The 22,067-nt window shown below is 43.9% G+C and overlaps 1 protein-coding gene across 2 annotated transcripts; it reads right to left on the bottom strand.

The window, feature by feature from the left end:
- Positions 1-1,168: 1,168 nt before the first annotated feature.
- On the bottom strand, positions 1,169-20,950 carry LOC106568955 (uncharacterized). 2 transcript variants are annotated; one of them, XM_045692980.2, is made up of 19 exons: positions 20,298-20,949; positions 19,618-19,713; positions 18,871-19,104; positions 18,601-18,760; positions 17,627-18,234; positions 17,272-17,385; positions 16,885-16,977; positions 16,123-16,194; positions 12,757-12,843; positions 7,326-7,486; positions 7,129-7,208; positions 6,852-6,924; positions 6,648-6,723; positions 6,087-6,234; positions 5,929-6,007; positions 5,709-5,817; positions 5,474-5,582; positions 2,784-2,912; positions 1,169-1,910 (listed from the first exon to the last, which is right to left on the bottom strand). In XM_045692980.2, exons 1-19 carry the CDS (start codon positions 20,886-20,888, stop codon positions 1,798-1,800), a joined length of 3,132 nt encoding a protein of 1,043 aa, XP_045548936.1. In that variant the 5' UTR covers positions 20,889-20,949; the 3' UTR covers positions 1,169-1,797. The 2 variants fall into 2 exon arrangements, with proteins under 2 accessions (XP_045548936.1, XP_045548939.1); XM_045692983.2 differs by lacking the exon at positions 12,757-12,843 and having other exon boundaries at positions 20,298-20,950.
- Between the last annotated feature and the right edge of the window lie 1,117 nt (positions 20,951-22,067).

The following is a 22,067-nucleotide window of genomic DNA, read 5'->3' as shown; positions in this document are numbered from 1 at the left end:
CCCCACCCACCGCCTCCCCACCCACGCCTCCCCACCCACCACCTCCCCACCCAGTACCTCCCCACCCACCACCTTCCCACCCAGCACCTCCCTACCCAGCACCTCCCCACCCAGCACCTCCCCACCCAGCACCTCCCCACCCACCACCTCCCCACCCAGCACCTCCCCACCCACCACCTCCCCACCCACCACCTCCCCACCCAGCACCTCCCCACCCACCACCTCCACACCCACCACCTCCCCACCCACCACCTCCCCACCCACCCCCACCAGCTGAAGTCCTGTAATTGGAACCTCTCACTATGAGCGGTGCGGGGGGTTTCCATGCCAGCTGCCCACCAAAGGGCTACTTGCCAAGCCAGCATCTGGCTCCGGGGGTAATCCTTCACAGACAAAGCCATCCTCTAAACTATTTTAAAAGTTTCATATTCATGTGTTGTCTCTGTTGTTTATTCAGTTAAGCCGTTTACTTGACTGGACTGATTTAACTTTGGTCTCTTACCTGGTCCTGGTGAACAATCTACCACTCTAGTGAGCCCAGTACTAGTAATGGGGTGGGGATCCCTATTCAATCCCAGCATGGGGCCTGTGTATATCATAAATAATACATAACAAATACAAAAGTAGTTCAGAATTCCGTTCTCCTTAAATAAACTCTACTTTATCTCCCTGCTTTTGCTCCTATCCTGCCATCTTCTTTAAAAAAAATCTACTCATGTCACTAAATGTTCCAATAGCTGAAAATCGGGTTGATCAACAACAACCTAGTTTAGTGGCAGATTATGTAAATGTGTATATGTACTGTACTATATTATGTACAGGTATATGCCTCTGAAAATGTGTATTGAAAACAGGGTTATAGTACAGAATAAGGGTTCTGCAACAGAACTAAACACAACAGCTAGCCTAGCGTCTGTCTGTCTCAGCCAAAGCTAACAGTACAGTCATCATTTCCAGACACATTCTGTATGGGTCAGGGGTCATCATAATGCTGATTGGTTAAACAATCTGTCCTTGGTTACACCGTTAGAGTGACAATAGCAGAGGTGCATAAAGATGTTGGCCCACAAGTCCTTGTTTTAAGTGTGTGTATGTGTCAGCCAAAATGTTGAAAACAGTCTCAATGCTCAAAACGCTATGGTGCTAAAAACAGCCACAAAATAAAAACTGGATTATAAAGAGGAATTTATTACTGGATTATAAAGAGGAATTTATTCATCATTTAAAAATAATAATAATTCTAGAGTATTTTACTGTACACTTCATGTGCATCACAGCAGGCTGCTGAGAGGAGAACTGCTCATAATAATGGCCGGAAAGGAGAAATTGGAATGGCATCAAACACATAGAAACCATATGTTTGATGTATTTGATACCATTCCACTGATTCCGCTCTAGCCATTACCACAAGCCTGTCCTCCCAAATTAAGGTGCCACCAACCTCCTGTGATGTGCATAGTTTCCAGTGCTGGTTAAGTTGTTGGCTATCATCAAGGGAGAAATCAAAAAGCAGGACCCCTGATTTTGCTGACATCATTTCATTAGCTTTTTTTTATCATCATATTTAGTAGTTTTCTAAATAGTTCAGTATGCAGTAGTTACAAATGTATCAGTTTGATTTAGTAAGAGTGTAACAGTGAAAGACAAACACATTCATAATCAACCATTACTTGGAATTGTACCATGTTTCTATCCACTGATCATTCATAGAGCCTCTCTCTGGGGTGCATCTCAATAATGTGAAAAAAGGAAAGGAAACAAGGAAAGGAAGCTCCTTTAGAGTATGGAGATGTGTCCTCACAGCTGACTCCTGTGTTTCAGGGTATTCCTGATCCAATCAAACAGGTCCACATGTGTGTGAGCCAACTGTGTCACAGCACAGTAGTCAACCAGCAACTCATACAGCTCACCTGAAACAGGGGAGAGGAATCAATCAATCAAACTTGATTTACACGGCCACTAGGAGGATATGAGGTTTGACTAAACACAGTGAAGGGAAGGAGGACTTTCAGATCAGGTTCCACCTCCTGCAGTCTAATATTTACTATAGTTACTCACCCACTGTAGTTCTGTGTGTACTAACTCACCCACTGTAGTTCTGTGTGTACTAACTCACCCACTGTAGTTCTGTGTGTACTAACTCACCCACTGTAGTGCTGTGTGTACTAACTCACCCACTGTAGTTCTGTGTGTACTAACTCACCCACTGTAGTTCTGTGTGTACTAACTCACCCACTGTAGTTCTGTGTGTACTAACTCACCCACTGTAGTTCTGTGTGTACTAACTCACCCACTGTAGTTCTGTGTGTACTAACTCACCCACTGTAGTTCTGTGTGTACTAACTCACCCACTGTAGTTCTGTGTGTACTAACTCACCCACTGTAGTTCTGTGTGTACTAACTCACCCACTGTAGTTATGTGTGTACTAACTCACCCACTGTAGTTCTGTGTGTACTAACTCACCCACTGTAGTTCTGTGTGTACTAACTCACTCACTGTAGTTCTGTGTGTACTAACTCACCCACTGTAGTTCTGTGTGTACTAACTCACCCACTGTAGTTCTGTGTGTACTAACTCACCCACTGTAGTTATGTATGTACTAACTCACCCACTGTAGTTCTGTGTGTTCTAACTCATCCACTGTAGTTCTGTGTGTACTAACTCACCCACTGTAGTTCTGTGTGTACTAACTCACCCACTGTAGTTCTGTGTGTACTAACTCACCCACTGTAGTTCTGTGTGTACTAACTCACCCACTGTAGTTATGTGTGTACTAACTCACCCACTGTAGTTCTGAGTGTGACCAGTAGGTGGTGCATGTTCTTCAGCTCTCTCTCCAAGCTGAGGTTATTGAATGTGAAGAAGGCCACGCCCCTCTTGGCCCTGGCTGCAGCCATCAGCTGGATCAGAGCTGGGAGGGGAAAAACAACCAATCTGATCACAGTATTATTTTGTGTGAATTTTCAGAGTGGGTCTCTGTGGAATATCCTGTGGGTAGAGTTGAGTTAGTGTTTGGGGGGTTAGGAGCCAGGGTCAACAGTTAGGGGTACCTTTAACTTAAGGGTCAGCGGTTAACAGTTAGGGGTACCTTTAAGTAAGGGGTTAACAGTTAGGGGTACCTTTAAGTAAGGGGTTAACAGTTAGGGGTAGATTTAAGTAAGGGGTTAACAGTTAGGGGTACCTTTAAGTAAGGGGTTAACAGTTAGGGGTACCTTTAAGTAAGGGGTTAACAGTTAGGGGTACCTTTAAGTAAGGGGTTAACAGTTAGGGGTAGCTTTAAGTAAGGGGTTAACAGTTAGAGGTACCTTTAAGTAAGGGGTTAATAGTTAGGGGTACCTTTAAGTAAGGGGTTAACAGTTAAGAGTACCTTTAAGTAAGGGGTTAACAGTTAGGGGTACCTTTAACTTAAGGGTCAGCGGTTAACAGTTAGGGGTACCTTTAAGTAAGGGGTTAACAGTTAGGGGTACCTTTAAGTAAGGGGTTAACAGTTAGGGGTACCTTTAAGTAAGGGGTTAACAGTTAGAGGTACCTTTAACTTAAGGGTCAGCGGTTAACAGTTAGGGGTAGATTTAAGTAAGGGGTTAACAGTTAGGGGTACCTTTAAGTAAGGGGTTAACAGTTAAGAGTACCTTTAAGTAAGGGGTTAACAGTTAGGGGTACCTTTAAGTAAGGGGTTAACAGTTAGAGGTACCTTTAACTTAAGGGTCAGCGGTTAACAGTTAGGGGTACCTTTAAGTAAGGGGTTAACAGTTAGGGGTACCTTTAAGTAAGGGGTTAATAGTTAGGGGTACCTTTAAGTAAGGGGTTAACAGTTAGGGGTAGCTTTAAGTAAGGGGTTAACAGTTAGAGGTACCTTTAAGTAAGGGGTTAATAGTTAGGGGTACCTTTAAGTAAGGGGTTAACAGTTAAGAGTACCTTTAAGTAAGGGGTTAACAGTTAGGGGTACCTTTAAGTAAGGGGTTAACAGTTAGGGGTACCTTTAAGTAAGGGGTTAACAGTTAGGGGTACCTTTAAGTAAGGGGTTAACAGTTAGGGGTACCTTTAAGTAAGGGGTTAACAGTTAGGGGTACCTTTAAGTAAGGGGTTAACAGTTAGAGGTACCTTTAAGTAAGGGGTTAACAGTTAGGGGTACCTTTAAGTAAGGGGTTAATAGTTAGGGGTACCTTTAAGTAAGGGGTTAACAGTTAAGAGTACCTTTAAGTAAGGGGTTAACAGTTAGGGGTACCTTTAAGTAAGGGGTTAACAGTTAGGGGTAGATTTAAGTAAGGGGTTAATAGTTAGGGGTACCTTTAAGTAAGGGGTTAACAGTTAAGGGTACCTTTAAGTAAGGGGTTAACAGTTAAGAGTACCTTTAAGTAAGGGGTTAACAGTTTGGGGTACCTTTAAGTAAGGGGTTAACAGTTAAGAGTACCTTTAAGTAAGGGGTTAACAGTTAGGGGTACCTTTAAGTAAGGGGTTAATAGTTAGGGGTACCTTTAAGTAAGGGGTTAACAGTTAGGGGTACCTTTAAGTAAGGGGTTAATAGTTAGGGGTACCTTTAAGTAAGGGGTTAACAGTTAAGAGTACCTTTAAGTAAGGGGTTAACAGTTAGGGGTACCTTTAACTTAAGGGTCAGCGGTTAACAGTTAGGGGTACCTTTAAGTAAGGGGTTAACAGTTAGGGGTACCTTTAAGTAAGGGGTTAACAGTTAAGAGTACCTTTAAGTAAGGGGTTAACAGTTAGGGGTACCTTTAAGTAAGGGGTTAACAGTTAAGGGTACCTTTAAGTAAGGGGTTAATAGTAAGGGGTACCTTTAAGTAAGGGGTTAACAGTTAAGGGTACCTTTAAGTAAGGGGTTAACAGTTAGGGGTAGATTTAAGTAAGGGGTTAACAGTTAGGGGTACCTTTAAGTAAGGGGTTAACAGTTAGGGGTACCTTTAAGTAAGGGGTTAACAGTTTGGGGTACCTTTAAGTAAGGGGTTAATAGTTAGGGGTACCTTTAAGTAAGGGGTTAACAGTTAGGGGTACCTTTAAGTAAGGGGTTAATAGTTAGGGGTACCTTTAAGTAAGGGGTTAACAGTTAAGAGTACCTTTAAGTAAGGGGTTAACAGTTAGGGGTACCTTTAAGTAAGGGGTTAATAGTTAGGGGTACCTTTAAGTAAGGGGTTAACAGTTAGGGGTAGATTTAAGTAAGGGGTTAACAGTTAGGGGTACCTTTAAGTAAGGGGTTAACAGTTAGGGGTACCTTTAAGTAAGGGGTTAATAGTTAGGGGTACCTTTAAGTAAGGGGTTAACAGTTAGGGGTACCTTTAAGTAAGGGGTTAACAGTTAAGAGTACCTTTAAGTAAGGGGTTAATAGTTAGGGGTACCTTTAAGTAAGGGGTTAACATTTAGGGGTACCTTTAAGTAAGGGGTTAACAGTTAGGGGTACCTTTAAGTAAGGGGTTAACAGTTAGGGGTACCTTTAAGCAAGGGGTTAACAGTTAGGGGTACCTTTAAGTTTGTGGTCTCCATTGAAGGCTCCGCAGCCCCAGTTGCCCGTGGCGATGTCAGGAAGGAAGTCTGGGTGAGTGTTGTCATCTGCCTTAAAGCCACAGTACGCCTGAGGGAGGATATTACAGGAGACCACCGACATCAGATTTATCTCCAGCCCTGCTCTAGCTAGCACACCTGATTCAACTAATCAGCTGTAATCTGGCCCCTACAGGAGAGGAGGGTTGTCTCTCACCTTGTTGAGTTCCCTGGTGACCTGTTTCATGTTGTACTGTTCTCTCTGGTTTCTGAAGTGGAGAGCATCCATGGCCACAATCTGCCTGTGTAGCCTCTGCCACTCATCCCTGCAAACACAGGCAGAGCAATCAGGGATTTTAGCGGGTACGTGAGTGAGTGAGTGAGTGTGTGTGTGAGTGAGTGAGTGAGTGAGTGAGATAGTGAGTGAGTGAGCTCACCTCTCAATGTTGTCTCTGTGAGGCCCTACCCACTTAAAAGTGTCGCTGTAGCCACTGTACTGACTGAACTGTTGAGAACCTACAGAGAGAGAGAGAGATGTGAAGGAGGGAAAGGGAGAGGAGGAGAGATGATATTACCTGTGATCACACACACACACCTGTGATGAAGAGACACTCATTGTCTCCTAGTTTCTCAGTGAAGAGTCGAGATACGATGAGTTCTGGGTTCATCAGGAACAGAATCTCCTCCTGAACCAGACCTGAGCCCAACACTCCACCTCCTATCATGTTACAGGCAAAGTCCACCTGCAACACACACACACACACACACACACACACACACACACACACACACACACACACACACACACACACACACACACACACACACACACACACACACACACACACACACAAAATTCCGTCCCATTCAAAAGCCTATTTTCCCTAACCCCTAAACCTAACCTTAACCCAACTAACAAAATGTCCCCAGTTGTGGGGACTTCTGGTTCCTGGAAGTATAGTTAAACACGTCCACAGCATTACACACACATATATTATTACACATATACAAACTACCACCACACACACACGCACACACACACACACACACACACACACACACACACACACACACACACACACACACACACACACACACACACACACACACACACACACACACACACCACACACACACCACACACACACACACACACCTGTAGCATCCCTGCTCCCTGTTCCTCTATGCAGCCTGCTGAGGTGACGTGGAGTTTAGGAACAGTCTCCTTACAACTGACACACAGAGAAAGACAAGAGGGGACATATTAAGTTTGTCTGTGTGTTTGTGTGTGTGTGCGCGTGCGCGTGCGCATGTGTGTGTGTGTGTGTGTGTGTGTGTGTGCATGTGTGTGTGAGTTCACCTCCTCCAGTTGGGCATGTCTCTGTCTCTGATGTAGCGCCTCTCAAAGGTCACCAGTCCACTGGGCCTGGTCGCTGTCATGGCAACAACAAGGGTTAAAGTTCAGACAGGTAAATCTGGTTCCCACAGCAACTATTATCAGAGGGTATTCCTCATCGACACTCATCAGACAGTCTTAAATAGGTTCCTGTAACCTACATAATACACTCATTCTGTACCCTACAGTACTTGTATTCCAGTCATTATAGTGACTATAGTAGTGTGTGGTAGTAACTTACCTGGGTCTGTGACAGTGTGGAAGTAATGAAGGAGGGCTCTCAGCTTCTCTCTCTTCCTCTCAGACCACTTTTCAAACAGACTGACAACACAGAGAGATAGAGTGGTCACATGTTATCATCTGTTGAAGTTGGAATACTTTGTGTTTGTCTCTATGTGTGTGTGGGTCCTCAGTGGAGTTTGTTGTGTGTGTTCTGACCTGTTAAAGTTGATGGTGGGGTAGTTGTGGTACTCTGCTCTGGGGTTGGGGGAGTTGCGGTGGGGGAAGGTGCAGTAGAAGGCGTTGGCCAGCAGACAAGCTATCTGACCCTGGGACAACGTGATGGACTGAGTCTGGCCCTTCTGGAGTAGAGGGATAGCCTACACACACACACACACACACACACACACACACACACACACACACACACACACACACGCACACACACACACACGCACGCACGCACGCACGCACGCACGCACGCACGCAAGCGGACACACACACATTTAACCTTTTGGGGCTCGGGGGCAGTATTGAGTAGAGAACACACACCTTTACAATCTGTACCCTACATAGTACTGTCATGACTGTCCTGATCAGGTCAGGGTACAGGAGACCACCACCCTACAGATTATCTCCCAAAACCCCAACAGAGGAGGAGAGATCTAGGGGTCTGAAGATGTGGGGGTTTTATGACCCCTCACGCCATAATAAACCTTAGGCCACAGAGAAATTCCTTTGTCCTCACAATGGAATTCTGGCCTCAGAACATTAAACATGCAATAAAGGGACTTTGGAACAATGGTTTCCGTCAGCCACAATGGTGGTCATGACGAGAGGTGGAATATGAAAATGTATGTAACTTTTGAATTGTTATTAAAGGTTAAGAGATGACGTTATTATGAAAACATTGTACCTTTAAGAGTTTTCCCAGTATATGCCTGATGTTTATACATTGTACGTTGTGTGGAAAATATCCAAATCAAAGAGAATGTTTTGGTAAAGATGAGATGTGAAGGTAGTGTCTAAAATAGGATTTTAGTCAAATCTAGGCCTTGCCCCTTAACTTGGTCCGCCCAGAGAATTGCCCTAAAGGCGGTTACGCCCACTTCTGACCTGAGGGTATAAGACAGGAGAGTGAAGAATTAACATAGGAGACTAATTGACCCCAAGCTGCAGCGAAGGTCTAACAAAGTCAACGAACCCCAAAACGAAACACAAGGTTGAAGACAAAGAAATATTTTTCTACACGAGCTACGGACGAGTAGCTGTGTCTAAGCGGGTGAATTCAAGCCGAACCACCTCCACTCCCCATTGAATCGTGGTATATACACCGTTCGAGTCCGAAGCTGTGAGCTCTGAGCTACAGAGCTGTCTGTCCTCAGAAGACCCCTTTCAGATCAAGGGCGAGGGATCAGACCACTAAGCCAAGAAGGACACTGACATCGTGAGGACAACCAGAGAGTTGCGCCGGAGAAGTGCGTCATTGAGAAGCCTAAACGACCCACGCGGAGCTTCCCACCTGAGACCTGCAACACGTAATTACATCATTATATTCTGACCCATAAGAGCGGCAGTTCGGGGCAAGGCTAGGTTTAAATAAGCATGGCTGACAAATGAACCCAAATGTATATTTCTCTCGTGTACTTTCTTGGTTTCTCTCTCTTCTAAATCCCCATTTTGGGTAACACGTGGCATAGTGTGTTGGCCCGTTATACTAAGTCCTTATCAATAGCTATACTGTGTTTTGTGTATGTGTATTTTTATCATCATTTTAGCTTGCTAGTAAATAAATAATCAACTAAGATTGGTGTGGTAAACTCATTGGTGAAGCCCGGGTCCGTGCAGATTCCCAGATTATGCGACGTTCAGAATGAGACTGTAGAGGAAATTGATTAATTTAGCGACTGTTGTAAAATCGATATTCTGATATCCTTTGAGTTAATTTGGGAAATAGAAACTCAATCAAAATACTGTTCCCATGGTGCCCCAGGTTGATGAGTTAATAATTGCTTGATTCAGTGCTTAATTCATTTAATCACGCAATTATAAACCGTTAATCATTCGATGAGCAACAGTCGTCACATTAACTAATACAACGTCACGACAGTACACTACATCTGTACCCTACATAGTACACTATCGCTGTACCCTACATGGTATACTACCTCTGTACCCTACATAGTACACTACCTCTGTACCCTACATAGTACACTACCTCTGTACCCTACATAGTACACGACATCTGTACCCTACATAGTACACTACCTCTGTACCCTACATAGTACACTACCTCTGTACCCTACATAGTACACTACCTCTGTACTCTACATAGTACACTATCTCTGTACCCTACATAGTACACTATCTCTGTACCATACATGGTACACTACCTCTGTACCCTACATAGTACACTATCTCTGTACCCTACATAGTACACTACCTCTGTACCCTACATAGTACACTATCATTGTACCCTACATAGTACACTACCTCTGTACTCTACATAGTACACTATCTCTGAACCCTACACAGTACACTACCTCTGTACTCTACATAGTACACTACCTCTGTACCCTACATAGTACACTACCTCTGTACTCTACATAGTACACTACCTCTGTACCCTACATAGTACACTACCTCTGTACTCTACATAGTACACTACCTCTGTACCCTACATAGTACACTACCTCTGTACCCTACATAGTACACTATCTCTGTACTCTACATAGTACACTACCTCTGTACTCTACATAGTACACTACCTCTGTACTCTACATAGTACACTACCTCTGTACCCTACATAGTACACTACCTCTGTACTCTACATAGTACACTACCTCTGTACTCTACATAGTACACTACCTCTGTACTCTACATAGTACACTACCTCTGTACCCTACATAGTACACTACCTCTGTACTCTACATAGTACACTACCTCTGTACTCTACATAGTACACTACCTCTGTACCCTACATAGTACACTATCTCTGTACCCTACATAGTGCACTACCTCTGTACTCTACATAGTACACTACCTCTGTACCCTACATAGTACACTACCTCTGTACTCTACATAGTACACTACCTCTGTACCCTACATAGTACACTACCTCTGTACTCTACATAGTACACGATTTCTGTACTCTACATAGTCCTCTGTACCCTACATAGTACACTACCTCTGTACCCTACATAGTACACTACCTCTGTACCCTACATAGTACACTACCTCTGTACCCTACATAGTACACTATCTCTGTACTATACATAGTCCTCTGTACCCTACATAGTACACTACCTCTGTACCCTACATAGTCCTCTGTACCCTACATAGTACACTACCTCTGTACCCTACATAGTACACTACCTCTGTACCCTACATAGTACACTACCTCTGTACCCTACATAGTCCTCTGTACCCTACATAGTACACTACCTCTGTACCCTACATAGTACACTACCTCTGTACCCTGCATAGTACACTACCTCTGTACCCTGCATAGTATACTACCTCTGTACCCTAGATAGAACACTACCTCTGTACCCTACATAGTACACTACCTCTGTACCAATCATAGTACACTACCTCTGTACCCTTCATAATACACTACCTCTGTACCCTACATAGTACACTACCTCTGTACCCTACATATTACACTACCTCTGTACCCTACATAGTGCACTACCTCTTTACCCTACATAGTACACTACCTCTGTACCCACATAGTACACTACCTCTGTACCCTACATAATACACTACCTCTGTACCCTATTCCACTACCTCTGTACCCTACATAGTGGAGAGGGTGGAGAGGGTGGAGAGTTTTAAGTTCCTCGGCATAAACATCACGGACAATCTGAAATGGTCCACCCACACAGACAGTGTGGTGAAGAAGGCGCAGCAGCGCCTCTTCAACCTCAGGAGGCTGAAGAAATTCGGCTTGTCACCAAAAACACTCAAACTTTTACAGATGCACCATCGAGAGCATCCTGTCGGGCTGTATCACCGCCTGGTACGGCACCTGCTCCGCCCACAACCGTAAGGCTCTCCAGAGGGTAGTGAGGTCTGCACAACGCATCACCGGGTGCAAACTACCTGCCCTCCAGGACACCTACACCACCCGATGTCACAGGTAGGCCAAAAAGATCATCAAGGACAACAACCACCCGAGCCACTAACTGTTCACCCCGCTATCATCCAGAACGCGAGGTCAGGACAGGTGCATCAAAGCTGGAACCGAGAGACTGAAAAACAGTTTCTATCTCAAGGCCATAAGACTGTTAAACAGCCATTACTAGCATTGAGTGGCTGCTGCCAACATACTGACTCAACTCAAGCCACTTTAATAATGGGAAAATTGATGTAATCAATTTATCACTTGCAACTTTATATTATTTATATTAGATAATGTTTGCATACCCTACATTATTCATCTCATATGTATATACTGTACGCCATACCATCTACTGCATCTTGCCATCTTGATGTAATTAGATGGATCACTAGCCACAATGCCACTTTATATAATGTTTTCATAACCTACATTACTCATCTCATATGTATCTATACTGTACTCTATGCCATCCTGATGTAATGTATCACTAGCCACCTTAAACAATGCTGCTTTATATGTTTTCATACCCTACATTACTCATCTCATATGTATATACTGTACTCCATACCATCTATTACATCTTGCCTACGCCGTTCGGCGATCACTCATTTATATATTTTTATGTACATATTCGTATTCATTCCTTTACACTTGTGTGTACAAGGTAGTTGTTGTGGAATTGTTAGATTACTCGTTAGATATTACTGCATGGTCGGAACTAGAAGCACAAGCATTTCGCTACACTTGCATTAACAGCTGCTAACCATGTATATGTGACAAATGTGATTTGATTTGATTTGATTTAGTACACTACCTCTGTACCCTACATAGTACACTACCTCTGTACCCTACATAACACACTACCTCTGTATCCTACATAACACACTACCTCTGTACCCTACATAACACACTACCTCTGTGCCCTACATAACACACTACCTCTGTGCCCTACATAGTACACTACCTCTGTGCCCTACATGGTACACTACCTCTGTGCCCTACATGGTACACTACCTCTGTGCACTACATGGTACACTACCTCTGTACCCTACATGGTACACTACCTCTGTACCCTACATAGTACACTACCTCTGTACCCTACATAGTACACTACCTCTGTGCCCTACATGGTACACTACCTCTGTACCCTACATAGTACACTACCTCTGTACCCTATTACACTACCTCTGTACCCTACATCGTACACTACCTCTGTACCCTACATAGTTAACTACCTCTGTACCCTACATAGTACACTACCTCTGTATCCTATTACACTACCTCTGTATCCTACATAGTACACTACCTCTGTACCCTACATAGTACACTACCTCTGTACCCTACATAGTACACTATCTCTGTACCCTACATCGTACACTACCTCTGTACCCTACATCGTACACTACCTCTGTACCCTACATAGTACACTACCTCTGTACCCTACATAGTACACTACCTCTGTACCCTACATAGTACACTACCTCTGTACCCTACATAGTGTACATAATGCAGTTCCTATGTTGTTACCTTCTTGATATAGTGAGGCAGGCTGGAGGCCAGCTCTGCTATCTTAGGAAAAACAGACATGTAGTATTTCTCTTCTTTGGGTGATTTCTAGAGGAGAGGGAAAGGAGAATATATCATTGTAAAGGGGCTGTTTTGGTCCTGGATGCTGATTTGTTGATTGCAGGGAGTTATTCACCACAATCCCCGGGTAATGCCTGTTCCATTTGCATTATCCATGTGCATCCACTGTCCCACAGCCGAGCCAGGCAATTTATAAAGTTAATCTCCCATGGGAAAAAGTGTCAATACATTATTTTCCCATGCTACTAGGCTAGCATTTTGTTTGCAACAGCTGTGGTTTGTCTTAACCTTGCTGCCTGCCTCTCCAACTTGTGCAACAAAGTAGTATCTTTCAGCGATCTCCACTGTGCCATAGAGAGAATAAACATGAGACTTCTCAGCTCCTCTGAGCCAGGCCAATTCATTTATCAGCATCATTATAATGGATATATCAAAAATAAATGGCAATAGAAACAAACGTAAAACAAATGAAAATGGACATAGTTGGCTGTCATTTCAGCTGCTTGATGTGATTCTGTGTTAGCTTTAGCACTCTATTCAATCAGATCCACTTTAGCCGTCATCCGTATAATGGTTATTTTGACCGTGTCGGAGGTGGAACTGCGTTAGAGCTGTCTAATGCACAAGTGGGTCCTGGCATTATACCTAAAAAGGACATTGACAATAGCTGCATGGAGTCTCATTAAGTGAAGAGCATTTCGTATTATTCTGTATGTAAATCAGAGTCAACCATTTAGTTTGATATGTTATGTTACAAAAATGAAAGTAGGGTGGTTGGTCAGGGTGGATGGGTGTGCGTATAATGAGAACGTCTAGCAACCCAAAGGTTGCGAGTTCAAATCTCATCACGGACAACTTTAGCACTTTAGCTAACCCTTCACCTAACTCCTAAACTTAACCCTAACCCCTAGCCTAGCTAACGTTAGCGAGCTAGCTAACAACACCTAGCCACCTAGCTGGAATTCGTAACATATCATATGTTTTGAAAATTCATAACATATTGTACATTTTGAAAATTTAATACGAATTGGGATTTGTAACATACAGTATCATATTAGTGTTCATTGACTACAGCTCAGTGTTCAACATCATAGTGCCCTCAAAGCTCATCACTAAGCTAAGGACCCTGGGACAAAACACCTCCCACTGCAATTGGATCCTGGACTTCCTGACGGCCGCCCCCAGGTGGTAAAGCTAGGCAACAACACATCTGCCCCTCTGAACCTCAACCCGGGGGCCCCTCAGGGGTGCATGCTCAGTCCCCTCCTGTACATTTGACATTTCAGTCATTTTAGCAGACACTCTTATCCAGAGCGACTTACAGTAGTGAATGCATACATTTCATACATTTTTTCTCTGTACTGGTCCCCCGTGGGAATTGAACCCACAACCCTGGCGTTGCAAACACCATGCTCTACCAACTGAGCCACACGGGACCCCCTGTTCACCCATGACTGCTTGGCCAAGCACAACTCCAGCAACATCATTAAGTTTGCTGATGACACAACTGTGGTAGGCCTGATCACGACAACGATGAGACAGCCTATAGGGAGTAGGTCAGAGACCTGGCCATGTGGTGCCAGGAAAACAACCTCTCCCACAACGTGATCAAGACAAAAGAGATGATCGTGGACTACAGGAAAATGAGGGCCAGCATGCCCCCATTCTCATTGACGGGGCTGTAGTGGAGCAGGTTGAGAGCTTCAAGTTCCTTGGTGTCCACATCACCAACAAACTACCATGGTCCATACACACCAAGACAGTCGTGAAGAGGGTACGACAATGCTTATTCCCCCTCAGGAAACTGAAAAGATTTGGCATGGGCCCTCAGATCCTCAAAAAGTTCTAGAGCTGCCGAGAGCATCCTGACTGGTTGCATCACCACCTGGTACGGCAACTGCTCGCCCTCCGACTGTAAGGCACTACAGAGGGTAGTGCGTACGGCCCAGTACATCACTGGGGTAAAGCTTCCTGCCATCCAGGACCTCCATACCAGGCGGTGTCAGAGGTAGGCCCTAAAAATTGCCAAAGACTCCAGCCACCCAAGTCATAGACTGTTCTCTCTGCTACAGAATGGCAAGCGGTACTGGGCGCCAAGTCTCGGACCAAAAGGCTTCTAAGCAGCTTCAACCCCCAAGCCATAAGACTGCTTAACAGCTAATCAAATATCTACCCGGACTATTTGCATTGATCCCCCCACCTTATTACGCTGCTGCTACTCGCTGTTTGCATAGTCACTTTACCCCTACCTACACGTACATATTACCTCAATTACCTCGACTAACCTGTACCCCCGCACATTGACTCGGGACCGGTACTCCCTGTATATAGCCTCGTTATTGTTATTTTATTGTTGCACTTTTATTTTTTTTCTTTAGTTTATTTAGTAAATATTTTCTTAACCCTTATTTTTCTTGAAACTGCATTGTTTGTTAAGGGCTTGTAAGTAAGCATTTTACGGTTTACACCTGTTGTATTTGGAGCATGTGACAAATAAAATTTGATTGGATACGAAATGGGTGAAGGACATCCACAAATGAATACATACCATACGAAACGTAACATATCATACTAAATGGAGTGTCTTGGATTTACCTACAGAATAATACGAAATACACTGAGATCAGGTTGCAATCCCATGCAGCCTTGTTTACAAATTGGAACACTGGAATATGTGAGATGTAATCTACACCTCAATTAGGATAATAGAAATCCTAAAAATGTTGTTGAATGATTTTTCAGTGTGAGCGTAATTATTTCCATACAGAATACACTTTCTCGTTCTGAATGCGAGTGAGATGGGTGTGACGATCGCAAGAGCAGTTGCTCACCAATTTGATGGCTTCAACCCAGTTCCACCTCCGACACCGCCAAAACATCTGATTGAATCTAGGCCTTAGTTGGTTAGCTAGCAAAGAAGAAGTAGCTAGCCTTCATGGCAACCTTTTTGCTTAGAACATTTGGATTGGACGACCAGCTTGTTTGGCTAGCAACTTCAGAATCTCAGAACTAACAACTGGATTTTGCCCGGACTATAATGTCTGGTGGAAAAATGAAATAAAACTAATTTACTTATTAAAATGACTTTTTCAATGAAAGCGTGTCGTTCGTCTTTGTTGGTAACCGTTTTACAAAAGCAATAAGGCCCTCAAACCCGGGAATTATTAGGAATAACACCCTCCTAAGGGCTGTTTCCCCGGCCCTCCGCTCCGTGTCGGGCCCCTCAGGTTCTCATGCCTTATTGCTTAATTCTACATAACAACACCATTAGAGGAAGTTGACATTCACAGTGAAGTGGTAACTGACCTTAACAAAGGTATGCAGGGCATCAAAGGACCATTGAGCTTCATACTTTGGGTTGTATTTCTTTATGGCTTTCTAAGTGGAGAGAAACATGTAGATCACAGTTAAACAGTACTGGTCAAACATGCTAACCCCTCCTTAACTGTTACCCCAAACCCAGGTTAACATGAGGAGGCATGTTAGGAAATGTTAGGATAATAGAGTCGTGTTAGGAAATGTTAGGATGATGGAGACATGTTAGGAAATGTTAGGATAATAGAGGCATGTTAGGAAATGTTAGGATAATAGAGGCATGTTAGCAAATGTTAGGATAATAGAGTCGTGTTAGGATGATGGAGGCATGTTAGGAAATGTTAGGATAATATAGGCATGTTAGGAAATGTTAGGATAATAGAGGCATGTTAGGAAATGTTAGGATAATGGAGGCATGTTAGGAAATGTTAGGATAATAGAGGCATGTTAAGAAATGTTAGGATAATAGAGGCATGTTAGGAAATGTTAGGATGATGGCGGCATGTTAGGAAATGTTAGGATGATGGAGGCATGTTAGGAAATGTTAGGATGATGGAGGCATGTTAGGAAATGTTAGGATAATGGAGGCATGTTAGGAAATGTTAGGATAATAGAGGCATGTTAGGAAATGTTAGGATGATGGAGGCATGTTAGGAAATGTTAGGATAATAGAGCCATGTTAGGAAATGTTAGGATGATGGAGTCATGTTAGGAAATGTTAGGATAATGGAGGTGTGTGTGTGTGTGTCGTACCTCTACGTCACCCACTGATGCAGTGGTCTTCTTGGCCAGACTCTCCAGCTGTTCAGAGACCACCTCCCACCGACTTTGCTCAGAGCTGGTTACCTGGGAAAAGTCAATCAACCAGCTAACCAATAAACCAACTAACCATTCAAGCAAATGACCAATCAACCAACTAACCAATCAACTACCTTAACGCTCAACCAACTAACAAATCAATAATTCAGCCAGCAAACCAATCAATCAATTAACCAATCAACCAATCAATCAATAAACCAATGTATGCATTCACTACTGTAAGTCGCTCTGGATAAGAGCGTCTGCTAAATGACTAAAATGTAAATGTAATCGACAAATAATGTATCTATCATCAGTAAATGAATGAATCAATGAACCCACCCATCCAGTCTTGATGAGGCTTTCTGGTGAGCAGGGCATCTTAACAAAGTCACTGTGCCATACATGATGTCCAGACTGAGGTGTCAATGTCCTTTTATGGTTGAACTCATTCACCTGAATAGGGAGGTAGACAGAGACATGAATGAACACTGAGAGAGAGCAATGATTTCAACACTCCTTGTAGTTTATTTTCTGGTGTAAAGATCCAGGTCACTCTCAGTCGCTTTAAAAACTATATTTTTCATTAAGCTAGACTGTTTTAACTATCTCACTCTACCTCCTCATTCTCTCCATAATCACAAACAAAGACACCACAGTTATTCAGACCAGACAGAGCGATGCCAGAGAGTCTTACATCTATGAGGACGTTGTGAGTTCTGCTGAAGGACAGCTGCTCCAGCTCCACGTGACACTGAGGGACTTTCTTCAGCTCAGAGAGAGAGCAGCACGACCTCTTCTCCTCCTCATCCCTCACTCCTCTCGTTCCATCCCTCTCGCTTTCCCACCCTATATCCATTGCTTCTTCCCTCGCCCCCTCCATCTCTCTTTCCCTTCCTCCATCCCTCTCTCTTTCCCTTCCGCCATTCCTCTCTCCTTTGCTCGCTCCATCCCTGTCTCTTTCCCTTCCTCCATCCCTCTCTCTTTCAGTTGTTCCATCCCTCTCTCCTACCCTTGCTCCATCCATTTCAACTTCCCTCCCTCCATCCCTCTTTTTCTCACTTTCCATTTCCTTATGTTTCTGTCTTTCTTTCTCTTTCTCCCTTTCTCCATCCCTTTCTCTCTCACTGTCTCCGTGCAGTGATTTGGTGACCGGAGTGTTGTCAATATCGACCAGGTTTCCAACAGGGAACTCGCTGCTTGGGCGGCGTTTGACCTCCTGACCCCTGTCCTTGTCCTCCATGGGGTCGTCTTGCTGTAGAGCAGCTTTCATCTGGGAGCTGTGGTTGTTATGACCTGCTATTCCTAGAGAGAGACAGAGAGACAGGAGGACACAGGATGACAATTTGATGCTGTATTTGATAGCTGTAGGACCTTCAATAAGAATAAGTTGATGTTATTATAATCAATCGGTTAAACTTTAATTGCCCCCAGAGGGAAATTTGGTTTGTGAGCAGCGGTAACATGATAGAAATAGTTAATTCAATAGTTAAGAAAGGTAAGAGATTTTGTATTTAAGTAAAGGGCTTCGTTAACACAGGCAGCCCAATTCTGATCTTTTGCACAATTATTGGCAAACAATCTGATCTGATTGTTCAAAAGACAAATAATTGGGCAAAAGATCAGAATTGGACAGCTTGTTTAAACGCAGATTTGGTATTTCCAACCCACCTGTAGTGGAGATCTTGGTCCATTCTCCTTTAAGGAGGTCTTCTACTTTCTCTCTCAACTCAGACACAGACTTACTCACATCTCCAAAGTACTGAAGAGGAAAGACACCGATGCTGGGCAAGTCTGAAGATACACTGGGACTAGAGAGAGACTGATAACTCTGGACACAGAGAGAGAGAGAGAGAGAGAGAGAGAGAGAGAGAGAGAGATTTACATTACTGTAACTTCATATTCATATCATGTATAGGTCTAACAAGACAGTATAGTTACCTGAAGGAAATGGATGTGATCCTCTGTGTGTGAGAGCTGCTCCAGCTCAGCATCTCTCCTCCTCAGCTCAACTATCTCCTGCTCCAGTTGCTCCAGGAGTCCTTCAGCTCGACTCACTTCAGCCTTCTCCTGGGCTCTGATCAGCTCCTTCACCTCGGAGCGCCTTTCCTCCATGGAGCGGATCAGCTCAGTAAAGATCTGATCACTGTCCTCCACGGCTGCATCTGCAGAACGCTGTAAGGAGAGAGAGAGGGAGAGAGAGAGGAGTACATTCCCACATATTCCCACTCTAACTGGGAATCCAGACAGCCCGTTCCCTACAGTGGGACTCAGACAGTGGGACTGAAGAGCGGCAGGAGATTAGGAAGTGCAGCTCAGTTTCCACCTCATTTTGTGGGCAGTGTGTCTTCTCTTGAGAGCCAGGTCTGCCTACGGCTGCCTTTCTCAATAGCAAGGCTATGCTCACTGAGTCTGTACATAGTCAAAGCATTTCTTATTGTTGGGTCAGTGACAGTAGTCACAGTGGTCAGGTATTCTGCCGCTGTGTACTCTCTGTTTATAGACAAATAGCTTTCTAGTTCAGTTTTTTTGTAAATTCTTTCCAGTCTCTCTCTCTCTCTCTCTCTCTCTCTCTCTCTCTCTCTCTCTCTCTCTCTCTCTCTCTCTCTCTCTCTCTCTCTCTCTCACTGATTGACTGGAGGAGGGAAGTGAAATGGTGCATCTCTTCTGGTCAATAATAATACTCACCTTAAGACACTCCACAGCTTGTTGGATCTCCTTCAGCACCTTCTCTCTCTCCTGAACTCTCTGCTGGACCTTCTGCTGTCTCATTCCCAGCTGACTCTGTGGAGAAACAGTCTTTATTGACCTACCAAGTTTTATATGTCCAATAAGTCATAGTAACGAACAGGATAGAAATGAATCTTGAGAAAGTCCCTTTGGAAAACTATGATCTATGTTGTTTGTTAAAAAAGGCCAGCCATCTTAACCTATTTTCTCACCTACATAACCTGTCAATCACTTAGCAAACAGTTACTACACAGTTGAATTCTTAGAGTTTTTACAGTACACAACACGAATCAGAGAGACTGAACATTGGCCTCATTAAAGCTCATTCAGAATGATGTTTTTTTACTTTAGAAAATGCTCATATCCAGAGTGACTTAGATGAGCAATTAGGGTCAAGTGCTTTGCTCAAGGGCATACTGACAGATTTTTCACCTAGTCGGCTCGGGGTTTCAAACCAGCAACCTTTCAATGCTATTAACCAGTAGGCTACCTGCCACCCGTATTCATAAGTCTTCTGCTGTGGATAGATGTAATTTGAATAACTATGTTTATTTCTCACTCCTATTAAACCAACCTTCCTACTTTGTCTTTATTTCTGTGTTTATCAGAGAGTTACCAACAAGTTGTTCTGGTCTAACCTGTATCTCAGTCCTCTCTGCTGCAGCTGACACTGTATCATGGCCTTTATGTTTATCCATCAGACAATGATAACAGATCCACTGTTGATCGGTACGACAGTAAACCTCCAGCAGTTGGTCATGATGAGAGCAGATGTTCTCCTGTAGTTGTGCGGTGGCTTTGACCAGCTTGTGTTTCTTTAGTACAAGAACATCATTGTGATGTTGGAGGTGAGTCTCACAGTAAGACACCAGACACACCAGACAGGACATGAGGGCTTTCTGCTTTCTGGTCCCAGTGCAGTAATCACACGCCACATCTCCAGGTCCAGCATAGCACAGAGCAGGGGGAGCAGCCTGGAGTCCTGTCTTCTTCAGTGTCTCCACCACCTCAGCCAACATGTTGTTTTTCCTCAGAATAGGCCTTGGAGTGAAGGTCTGTCTGCACTGAGGACAGCTGTAGATGCCCTGGTCATCCTGATCCCAGTAGCCCTCAATACAGCTTCTACAGTAACTGTGTCCACAGGGAATAGCCACCGGCTCCTTCAGTAGATCCAGACAGACAGAACAACAGAACTGTTCCTTCTCCAGCAGAACTCCCTGCTGAGCCATTTAGACTGTTGTTGTTCACTCTCACACAGACAGACGACAGAGAGTCTCAGATCAGTTTCGTTTCCTCAGAAGAGAGTTTGTGGGAGGGGGAGGGACTTCCTGGTTCTGCTAGAGGGTGGAGTTAGAGAAACAGAGGGAGGAGACAGAGGGAGGGAGAGACAGAAAGAAATGAGAAAAGGTGTGTGTGTGTGTGTGTGTTTGTGTGTGTGGGGGGGGGGGGGGGGGCATGTGCAGAAGGTAATAACCTCCTCTCTTTATGCCTGTTGTCTTCTCACAGTGATGAGCTCAGGGAGCTGGTATGTAGTGAGATTTCATGCAACCACAGACCACAAGACCACCATCCCACTAACAGCCCAACCCAAGACGCAGTCTCGCAGACACACACACACACACACACAGACAGACAGACAGACAGACAGACAGACAGACAGACAGACAGACAGACAGACAGACAGACAGACAGACAGACAGACAGACAGACAGACAGACAGACAGACAGACAGACAGACAGACAGACAGACAGACAGACAGACAGACAGACAGACAGAGACGCAGTCGCAGACAAAGTCACAGTAATAAATCAAATTGCATTTGTCACATGCTTCGTAAACAACAGGTGTGGACTAGCAGTGAAATGCTTACTTAGGGGCCCTTCCCAACAATGCAGAGAGAACAAAAATAGAGAAATAATAGAAAGTAAAACACTTAACAATAAAGGTAATAATAGATACACAATGAGTAATGATAAGTTGACTATATTCAAGGGGTATCAGTACCGAGTCGATGTGCAGGGGTACAATGTAATTGAGGCAGATACAGTTGAAGTCAGAAGTTTACATACGTTTAGGTTGGAGTCATTAAAACTCGTTTTTCAACCACTCCACAAATTTCTTGTTAACAAACTATAGTTTTGGCAAGTCGGTTAGGACATCTACTTTGTGCATGACACAAGTCATTTTTCCAACAATTGTTTACAGACATATTATTTCACTTATAATTCACTGTATCACAATTCCAGTGGGTCAGAAGTTTACATACACTAAGTTGACTGTGCCTTTAAACAGCTTGGACAATTCCAGAAAATGGTCATGGCTTTTGAAGCTTCTGATAGGCTAATTGACATAATTTGAGTCAATTGGAGTTGTACCTGTGGATGTATTTCAAGGCCTACCTTCAAAC

This window comes from Salmo salar, chromosome 01 (assembly GCF_965601325.2).
Source record: "Salmo salar chromosome 01, fSalSal1, whole genome shotgun sequence".
NCBI classification, from domain to species: Eukaryota; Metazoa; Chordata; class Actinopteri; order Salmoniformes; family Salmonidae; genus Salmo; species Salmo salar.
The sequence above is the reverse complement of the archived record's forward strand: the minus strand, read 5'-3'. Positions and strand labels throughout refer to the sequence as shown.

Coding starts and splice junctions, on each gene's coding strand:
- LOC106568955 (XM_045692980.2), bottom strand. CDS start 20,888: ATGGCTCAGCAGGGAGTTCTGCTGGAGAAGGAACAGTTCTGTTGTTCT. Junction 18,235..18,600: donor GACCAAGATCTCCACTACAG/GTGGGTTGGAAA, acceptor GTCTCTCTCTAG/GAATAGCAGGTCATAACAAC. Junction 5,583..5,708: donor TCACCAGGGAACTCAACAAG/GTGAGAGACAAC, acceptor ATCCTCCCTCAG/GCGTACTGTGGCTTTAAGGC.